This window comes from Tasmannia lanceolata, unplaced genomic scaffold (assembly GCF_043159265.1).
Source record: "Tasmannia lanceolata isolate RefF3 unplaced genomic scaffold, GAP_Taslan_0.1 ptg000008l, whole genome shotgun sequence".
Classification (NCBI taxonomy): Eukaryota; Viridiplantae; Streptophyta; class Magnoliopsida; order Canellales; family Winteraceae; genus Tasmannia; species Tasmannia lanceolata.
Window position 1 is genome coordinate 4,525,277 of NW_027518685.1, and position 10,792 is coordinate 4,536,068.

At 38.4% G+C, this 10,792-nt stretch overlaps 1 protein-coding gene across 1 annotated transcript; it reads right to left on the minus strand.

The window, feature by feature from the left end:
- Positions 1-1,012: 1,012 nt before the first annotated feature.
- FIE (Transducin/WD40 repeat-like superfamily protein) lies at positions 1,013-10,705 on the minus strand. Its single transcript, XM_077387380.1, has 13 exons — positions 10,403-10,705; positions 8,618-8,683; positions 8,391-8,513; positions 7,857-7,937; positions 7,682-7,774; positions 7,358-7,433; positions 7,168-7,247; positions 7,021-7,092; positions 2,516-2,575; positions 2,239-2,335; positions 1,655-1,718; positions 1,499-1,558; positions 1,013-1,289 (listed from the first exon to the last, which is right to left on the minus strand). The coding sequence occupies exons 1-13, from the start codon at positions 10,586-10,588 to the stop codon at positions 1,226-1,228; spliced, it is 1,122 nt and encodes a 373-aa protein (XP_077243495.1). The 5' UTR covers positions 10,589-10,705; the 3' UTR covers positions 1,013-1,225.
- Between the last annotated feature and the right edge of the window lie 87 nt (positions 10,706-10,792).

Genomic DNA, 10,792 nt, shown 5'->3' on the forward strand with positions numbered 1-10,792 from the left:
GATGATGTTTCAGGATTAACAACACAAAAATGGAGTTGGTAAATGGTTTTCTGGACACTGCAAGAACGGAAAAATGCTTTGTATTGGTACCTCGTGTAGTGGTGTTCCACGCCCAATGGATTGATGGGCTTTGGTATGATTGGATGCGGATCAAAGACATCTTTCGTGTTGTGGTGTTCCAAGCCAACGAAAGATGCAGTGCAAGGAAAAAAATTTAGGGCACATTTGGATACCTCGTGTTTTTGTATTTGGATTTGGATGAGTTGGATACAAAATACATCAACCATACTCATGCTCATGTTATACGAGGGAGGGAGGTACGGACGGACGAATGTCTTGCTGCTGTTGCTGCAGCAAGGTCGAGGAGCAGCGAGGGTGAAGGTAATTGCCACAAATATGGATTTCCAAATAATGTCTGGCAAAAAAGATTTGAAAATCAGATTTTTTATTTCCCCCACTGTTGTAGCTGATTTGGAAATCGAAGGATCCGATCGAGCTCCAAATCTCAACTGCAAATGTGAGAAATCCAAATCTAAATCTTGTGGGTATCCAAAAGTGGCCTTACTTATTTTCTCACTGTAAAGTTGCCTAATAAGTTGTTTATATGACATTTTCTTACTCAATAGTCAATATCCCTCAGCTTTGCAATGGAAAATGATTCCGCTAGCGCTGTAATGGCTTGCGTCCTGCCATGGCGGTGCAAGCATTGGCCGTTGTGGTTTAAAATATTGTGATATACCCACCATATCAATACATATCTATATCAGAGGGGTCGGCAAAATAGATTTTTGTTTTTCCAAAATTTTCAGCCACTTAGCACCATCTCCTCACTTTTGCCCTCTCAAAATCCTCACTCCGGCCCTCTCAAATTCTTCCCCTCTCCCACCACGGGATGAAATAATATTCCATGGGAAAACAATTTCATTGCTGCCAAAAATGGCCCAAACATTACTGACGAGATTATCCATCCATTAGGTGTAGGACTAGATCTCATGTTGGAGGAGAATAATGCTGGAACAATGATAGTCCATGCTGGTCTCTTATATAAATAAACATAAACAGCAAGTACATGCTTTCAAAAGTACAGGTAGAGTTTAATCTTTGCCATTGAATGATCCTTGAATTTGTAATCTGTAAAAATGGAAGGCTCAGATGCCTTCCCAAAAACCTACAATCCAAAATGCATCCTTGATCACTAGCCGAATAAGTCTAACCGGTGCCATATTTACGAGGAGGCGGCAGCATCCCATCGCCAGATTGTGCCATCTTCACAGCAGCTAAGTATGGTACTGTAACAGATCAAGCAACCAAGTTACTCTTTTTTTATTTTGGGTTCTGGACTAATGACCTACTCTTTCTTCATTATGTCACAGATAAATAATACTTTTAACAAATTCACCGTATACTGTATTGTATTGGAGAGCTCGCTATACGCTGAACTGATGTATTGAACATTCATTGATGCATAAAAACAACTGAAATGGATCAGAATTAATACCTTCCGTCGAATGACATGGCCGTCTGTCTAATTGTAGACTTACACTGAACATGAGACAGCCTGCAAATAAATAAGGAATTTCAATAGCCAATATCAATAACAATCAGATTTGGTAAAGAAAATTAAAAGTGTAGTAAACCTATCGATTACACTGACTTGGCTATGAGAACAGGTGGACTGGATTGGAGTTCCCAAATGTATATCTTGCCTTCCCTGTTCCCTGTTAAACACAAAATAGCACCTGATGAAAACTTCTGAATATCTACCTAGAAGAGAATCATTATTGAATTTTCCAAAGTTCTAATTCCCGGTACGGGGCAATGCTTGGTCCATTAGGTTTCTTTTTTACTGCTATTGATTAGGTTGATTTCTCATGCATCATGAGCCAAGAGGCAATTTCACGTCTTTGCTAGAATTCCCTGACCAACATAAGCAATTACTGACTGTTGGAGGGCATAGTGTACTACATACCTTTTGATCCTGTTTCAGCAAAAGTTACCAACAGTTTAATGAAATTAAATACTATAACTACTCTTACCAACCATCTGGATTCATAGTCCATTTTTGTTTTTATTTTTTTGCCTTCTTCCTTTTTTTTTAGGTTCTGTATCTTCACTATTTAATATTGTTTAACAGTTTAATAAACAATGTTAGGATGCATGCCTGTTATCCCTGCTGAGAGTACATAACAGATTCAATGCACAGGGGATCTACAAATAAAGTAGTACAACATCCTTTACCTATTGCTGCGGCATTGTAATGAAAATCACACGAAAACTTGATAAACCAAATATCACATTCCGGCACAGGATATTTCTGAAGAACATCAACCACACCCTAAACAGAAAAGAAGATCAGAGTTGTCAAAAAAATAGTGCAGGGATAACCAACTTGAAAGGTATATGGCTGTTGGTCTATGCAGATGGAATGGAAAATATAGACCTGTGAACAAAGTCAAAACAGTCTATAAACTCTTGCATTGCCAAAATAGAATACATGTGCAAAAGGAACCCTCACCTCTCCAGGACTCTGTTCCTTGGTTATTGGTTCCCACAGAACGATTTCATTATCAACGCTCTGCATTATTTCCAAAAAGTTGCAATTAACACAACTGACACCTTACTGAACACTCATTTGATTAGGTTTATAATATATATATATATATATATATATATATATATATATATATATATATCAGCCCAGGGATGCAAAGAACCAAAGAACAGTGCACGCGGTACGCATAGGTAAGAGAATCAATTAGATATGTATAATCCCGCAACCCACCCACCCCCCCCCCCCCCCCCCCCCCCCCCCCCCCCCACACCCACACACACACACACACATTAATATTAATAATATAGGAGGGGAACAATCGACAAGATTCCTAGGCAGTTTTTAAAATTGAGGGTGCTCCCAATAAATGCAATAAGGTGGCTTGAGGTGAAATGCATCCTCCTAGGCAGCAGCAGTACCCCAGGTTTTATGCAAATATATTTTGAAATAATAACAGAAAACTTCATAATCCAGGTTTTATGCAAATATATTTTGAAATGATAGCAGAAACTTTATAAAAACAGAAACAGAAAATACAAAGCTAATCAGGAGATTACCCTGCAAACATAAGAGGATCTAGATTCTAGACACAACCCTCTTAGCAAGAGCCAGCAGTTCTTTTAGCATCGCGGAAAATATGAGAAAGTGTAGAGGCTGGGGGTTGCTGTCAATGATCACTATAATTTGGCAAACCCCTCTTAGCAAGGGAATCAGCATTTTCATTAGCATGTTGGGAAATATGAGAAAATTACAAATGTTGTGTGCTGCTGTCAATGATCTCTTTAATTTGATCAATAACAGTAGCATGCTTTCACGGACTCAGAGTATTGCATCTAGTCCAGGAAATGGCATTAAAAGAATCCACTTCCACGAACAGGGGAGATCTCCAAGGTTATTGATGAATATTTGAAGATTACTGCCATTCAAAGAATATATATTTGAAGATTGCTCAACAAAATTTGTGCCTCCGCTTCATTATAATCAGTTCTGCTGGTCAGACCAAACGATTCTATTTTTTTTCTTTCCGCCCAAATGGTCCAGACCACCGCAAAAGGAACTAACTGCAAAATTATCCTGCCTCTCTTGAATGTGGGAGCATCGCCAACTTTCAAGGAGACATTTGAAGGACGTAGCTCTTTTCTTTTCCTAAGCAACCTGCATGCAATTCGTTGATAATCTGCTCTTGTAGTAAACATCTTGCATAACTGATTCTTCGTTGAAGACAAAACCACCATGAGCATGCAACTCTGCTGATTGCTCCATTTCACTTAGCCCAAATGTCTTTGAAAATTTTGTCTTCAGCATATGGTTCCTTTAGACGGTCAAAGTCCACAACTATATTAGCCATGCTGACTAATAAACTTGTCCCTCTACTCAACGTGCCTGGCACTTTATTCTTTTAACTAGCTTTATGCTTCAGCACAAAGGTAGAGAAGAAATCCATCTAGCATGCATCTGCTTAACGTTAATCTGACTATGAATAAAATTTAGATCTTGATGTTCAGTGTAAAGAATAAACTTCATCTGGATCAAGACTTGCTTCTAATGCTGCAGGGACCTGATACACCACATAAAGCTCTAGCTCGTTAGTCAACCACGTTGTGCAAGCACCACTCAACTTCTCACTGAAGAAAGGTGAATGGCCTGCCCTCTTAGGATAGGAAAACTCCCATGCCAACAAATGATGCATCACACTCCACTACAAATAGCTTCTCAAAGTTCCGCAATGCAAGGCAATGGCAGAAATTTCAAACAAACCTCCTGTAGAAACTCCTCGTCTTTAATGGTTTTACATGTCGGTCATTCCTTGATAATCCTTGAATACTTGAGTTGCTCCCAATATAGCCTGGAACATGGGGCTGTCTATCGTAAAACTATACGTCATGTTTATAAAAAAAGTTTATTCTCTTTCAATACAGCAAGTACCTTATTTGGTGATCAAAATACTCTTCCTCGCTATGACTGAAAATCAATATATCTTCAAAATAAATCACTATGCATAGACAAATGGAGTAGACCATAAGGATTTTCTTTGGTAGACGATGTCCTTCAGCTTGTTTGGTCACTTCTTTGTGGGCGTCATGATCGCAGCTCATGATGAATCAACACGAGTAAAATTCTTGTGGTTGCCAGATATTTGATCCCTTGCATTGGGCTTTCCCAACCAACTGCATCTCAACCATAGTCGTCATCTTGAAAGTGTCGGATAGGGTCCAAATCAGTTGTGCATCATAAGTCGATCCTGGATGACCAAACGTAATCTACCTATTTTTTTGACTGATGAAAAGCATATTCTACCTATAAACCTTGCCACTTGGTGTGATTCAGTTTCTGCCATATCGTTACGTGAGGACAATTGATAAAATTCCTCGTTGTATTTTCTCACGGAACGACTCCCTCGTTTGGAATTTTGGTATTGCTAGAACAACACTTGATCATAATCGTGTGGTAAGGCTTCAAACACTGCTACCATCATGGATTCGATCTTCGGGAGCACGGTTTGCGTAGTTGTGGCGATTTGAACCATTGTTGGCCATTGAACCAGGAAAGAACTTGCTCTGGTACAAACAGGCATAGCGAATGTCGCAAAAAACACAGAATAAGAGATCACATCTCCAACCTCAATCAACACCTTGAAGCCAAGGGAAATTAGGGAAAGTTACATTGTATTCAAACACTATAATCATTTTGGGTTACAATGCACTATCTATGCCGCAAACTCCCAAAACCCTAACTTGACCTGAAATATTAAAATAGAAAAAATCCTAATGCACTCAAAACTCTTTGTTTGACCTTTCATGAATGTGAATTCTTAAAAATGATTCAGAAGCCCCAATATCAACTAAGATAGAAACTAAAAATAGTACACTAAAAAACTAAAATTTGACCATCTTCCCGGCCTTTTTTGCAATGATACGGGACTCAGACTGATGACACTGTTCATCCCTTGTAGGGGTCATCAAGACAATAACAACAACAAATCATGAACCCCAATAGCAAAAGTCTGATCAGAAGTTGGTTGTTTGAAGCTTTGATCCTTTGAATGACTTTCATTTGATCCTGGTCGTTTAGAAACTCTTCAGCAACCTGTTCTACATCCTCCATCTTGATTCCACCACAAAACTCTTTTAACCATTGACCTTGATCCGAAAGACCTCTTCAAACCACCAAAAGGATATAACTCAACTAGTGAATTTGTGAGCAAGAATCACCACAAAAATTGAGTGACATCTGCATATTGCTACTGAGATATGGAAGGAAGTCCCCTCCCCAAAGATAAACCTTCAAAAATCCCAACTCCTCTACTTTAGTAATGAGTCTATTAAGAGCCAAGAGAAACCTTCAAAGAAACCCGACTCCTCGACTTTAGTGATGAGTCTACTAAGAGCCTCCCATACTAACGTAAACAAGAAAGGTGAGAGAGGATCTCCTGTCTCAAACTCCTAGAACTCTTAGAAAGGCCACAAACTTTATCATTGATGAGTATAGAAAAAAGAGGTGAGGACATACATCCCATAATCCATTTCAGTCATCACTTTTTAAACCACAATCTAATCAAAAGATAGTGGATGAATTCCCAGTCAACTCTATCTTAAGCCTCCTTCATATCTAATTGCAAATTAAACTTGAGTGCCTGTTCTTTTTCCTTGAGTCAAGGCATTCATTAGCTATAAGAACACCATTAAGGATTTGTCGATCATCAAGAGAGAGGCCCATTGGTTCGGAAAAATCTGATCTTCTATCGCCTTTATCAACCTGATTGCCAGAATCTTTACGATTATCTTATAAAGACTACTCATCAAACTAATGGGAAGGAAATCCTTCACTCCTTCGGCTCCCTCTTGCTCAGGTATGGAGTGATATAAGTGGCACTGCAATCTTTGCCCCTGGTGCCACGATCATAGAAATTAGCATACATTCGTCACATGTCCTCCTTAAGGAGCCTATGATTCTCATAAAACAGCAAAAGTAAAACCTTTGGGACCCAGGGCTGTATCGTTTTCAACAGCACCTCTCTAATCTCCTCTCTTTCAAAGTATGCCCTTCCTTCTGCAGGGAGGATCTCCCATGTCCATAGGAGGCCAATAACTAACAGCTAAATTGACCAATTACAGAGTGAGCTGTGTAGTTCTTTAAGAACTTAACAGAGAATGCTAGACAGAACATTTTGGCAAGGTCTTACATTTCAGTTTTATCATTGTAATTTTGCTTCTTTCAAAAAGGTTTGATTTTCGGCTTCCCCAAAACTAATAAACGAAAAGAAGAGTTTCCCTGTCTGTATTTTTTTCACGTAAACTTAACTTTGTAGTTCTGATTTCATGCCTATACTAATGCTGAAAGCATTCACCAAACATTCCGATTTTCAATGATTGTAACATGATCAAATAAACTCCCAATATAGATAATAAAATCAATTGATAATGAAAGCAATCACAGCTCATGAAACTATGGATGCAGGAGTAATTCACCTTTGACAGGATGAAATCACCTAGCCATCTATTGCAATCAACATAGTTGGAATGAACTGAAGCTATGAAAACCTGGAAGTATAAAAATCATCTCAGCTTGAACGGCTAATACTCTTTCTATAAAGAAAATAAGCAAATGACACTTACAGGAAACTGAACATATTTCGTTGGGAATTTGGAAGGAAGGTCAGTCCATGTAAATGACTTCTCAACATATGTCCAGAACTCTGCACAAGGTTGCATATGTCATGGCAAGGGAAATTATCACAGCAAAACCAAGCTAATTGACTTGTATCATAAAACTAACACACAAGAATCTATAACATATATTCACTACCTTTCATCGACCAAATCTTAACAGTGTTATCCATGCCACAACTCGCAATGCGGTATATGTCAGAAGGATGAAAATCCTGCAGGCTAGCATTTGAACATTATCTATTCTATCATAGTTCATGACCGAAATTGTTAAAACGGAAAAAAATGGAAATGATATTGATACCTCTAGTTTGTTACTTACAGCCCCACCAGTTGGTTTAATGTTGAAAAGATGTGAGCAGAAACACTTTAAAAAATGTATAAATAGGTGGGGTTGTAAACATCAAAAGAAGGGAATGCAAATATCACCCTGAGAAAAATGGTTCCTTATGTCAGCACTTACCACACTCAAAACTTCATTGCGATGGCCACCAGCTCCAGCAAATATTAAAATGCATATCCCAGTATGCACATTCCATAGACGAACAGATTCGTCCTGTTTCAATATTCTCTGGATTATCAGAAAGATCCATGTAAAAGGCAAACAACGTGTAACTACCAAAGGTAGGAGCATTTACCTTGCTTGCAGACACTATAAGTGAAGGTTTCAAAGCTTGAGTCCTGATTTCATTTATTGACTCCCCATGGCCAACAAAACTCTGCATGTGTAAGAGCATCCAAAATAGCATTTATTTCAATAAATGATATAAACAGTAATATAATGGTGCGTGCATTTTAGTAAGAATATGAAAATTTCTTACAACACAAAAAGAATGTGGATCTCTCATGGTCGAAAGGGTTTCCGATGTTCGTTGAGGTAGCATTGTTATTTCTTCTTTGTTTGTCTTCTTTGTTCATTGCCCTATACTAGCTCGGTTGAGTGTCTTTCTCTTTGCTTTTTAATACATTCCCATCATTCAAAAGAAGAAAAAAAAGTTTCCCGTGGTTATTAGCAGTGTATGGAATGGTTATAGTTCCCACTTTCACGTGTTTTTCCATGTAAAATAGATAATGAATATGAGGATGGACACAGTTTTTGCCAACCAAAGGAAAATGTAAAATTATAATCACAATAAAAAAGTCTGACATGGAGAATTTGGATAAGGAAATACCTTATGTATCTTTTCATTGCCAGCATCAATGACACGGATTATACCATTGATTCCACCTGCAACTAAGAATGGGGTCCCATCAACATTGCATGCCCAACTTAGAGTGTAGAATGACTCATCCTTCTGAAATACAAAGAACACGAAAATCAAATAAATTATTAGAAAAATCTGAAAAACACCAATAAATGATAAGACGTTCATCTTAAACGGAAGAAGCTCCAACTCACGTCTTCATCGACATATGCTTGCAGAACCGCGATTACACCTCCCTCAAGGCATTGGTAAATAGTCGCCTGAAAAAACATGACACTTTTTTCATCACCTTTATATGCAAAATTGGAGAAACAGTAATAGACTACGTAAAACTGGCAAAGAGCTCAACTAAAAATCAATGTGTCAATTACATAGAAATAAAAAATCTTAAGACAGCTATTATTTTTTAGTTGCAGTTTATACATCAGGGCAACTAACGACTCATTTTCAGTTTGATGTAGATGAGTGCTAAGGTGTCTGGTGTATATGACTTATTAGGCTATCATCAATCATCCACTTTCTGAAGGGATGTTGAATTACGAGAGGGTGCTCTAATCATCCACTTTCTGAATTGTTTTGTTTCACTTGACTCTCATTTTTTTTGTGGGATGTAACTAGAAGAAAAGAATATGGAGTTAGATTTCGAAGGCTGAGTTGTTTTGTTTCACTTGAACCGCTATCTTTTGGTGGGATGTAACTCGAGGAAAAGTTCCTTGAAGGCTTTAGAAAAGCTTAGCAGTGCAGAGACTGCGAAGACTGTAGAGGATTCCGGTACATGCTTTGAGTGTGTGTAAAGAAATATCATGCTTGTCTGAGTATGCAATCTAATTGGAGTGTGGGTGCAATTTGTATCTGTAACTAATCTCAAAGGGTGTGTTTGGTTGCACAAAATCCCAGCAGCAGTCGGAATTTTGGTTGGATTTGGGATGTCATTCCTCGTTTGGTTGCCAATATTGCATTGAACTCCCCGACGACTCCTTGTGATGTCTTCTAGGTAATTATTGCACGTCTGCTGAAGTGGAATTCTTGTCCTGTCCTTATAGTTTTCAAACCAAATTCCTCAAAAAAGGTGGAATTTTGCTTCAAAAATCTTGGGAATGGTGCTCTCTCTCTCTCTCTCTCTCTCTCTCTCTCTCTCTCTCTCTCTCTCTCTCTCTCTCTCTCTCTCTCTCTCTCTCTCTCTCTCTCTCGTATATATATATATATATATATATATATATTGGAAATGACACCCGCATAGGCTCATACCTATTCCCCTACTCTCCGAGTCTATGTCGCGCAACCAAACACTACTAAAACTATTCCCCGAGGTAATTCCAACCAAATCCAATGCTTGTCTCCTCCCTGTTGACTTCTTATTACACTACTCTCCGAGTCTATGCCCCGCACCCAAACATGCTGAAGGGTAATTTGTATGGAATCCTGCAATCTTAAAAAATTAGATTGCACATTTGCACACAAATTGCACCCAAATCTAATTATACCGCACACCCAAACTAGTCCGTAATCTTAAAATGTTTAAGGTTTCCATTGGATGTACGTCCTAATGTCCTATAGCCAAGAATGCTTTAGGTTTCAATTTGATCATTTTTTTTGCAGCAGTTTATACGGAAATTGTAATCTAAAAAGGTCCAAATTACATCCAAATTGTCTAGTTGCTCCCTTAGGGGCTGGATCATGTGTTCATCAGCCCTCGATCAAAGATCCATAATAGTCTAGTCGAGGCCATTGGTGAGAACAAGATGAAACCCTCAATGCCAAATTTGAGAAAATAAATCAACTCTTTTAGGGGAAAATAGGTAGCGTAAACTAAAAATAAAATAAAATACATCCAAATCAATCAATGGCCGAATTTGAATGCTGATAAATGAATTTGAAAAGGCAAAATTAGATTTCAATACGTGCAGAGATAATCAAAAGAGAGGAATAATAAGACAAAAAAAAAGGGGGAATTAGGGTTTTTTTTTTTGGGGGCTTACTCGATTTCCTCCGACGGTGGCGAAAACGTTGAAATAACGAGCGTCGACGAAATTGAAAGCAATGGCGTAAAGAGGGCGTTTCCCTTCTTGAAGTCTGTTGGTGACTCTGTACTCTTTTTTTTTCGACACCGTTAGGGTTCCCACCGCTGGTTCCGAACCCAGTGCCGTCTTCGCCGTCGAACGCATACTAACTGTACGATAACCCTTCTTCCGACTTCCTACCTAGTATGAAGTACAATGGAAAACACTTTAAAAACGGAATTCCGTCTTGAAAATAAAAAAACGACAGTGGAAATGTCAATTTTCGTTTGTCCGATAGGCAGCCTTGTTTTAGGTCATATTTTATATGGTGTGTGAACGTATTGTCCACTACGGCTCACACCGTAGGAT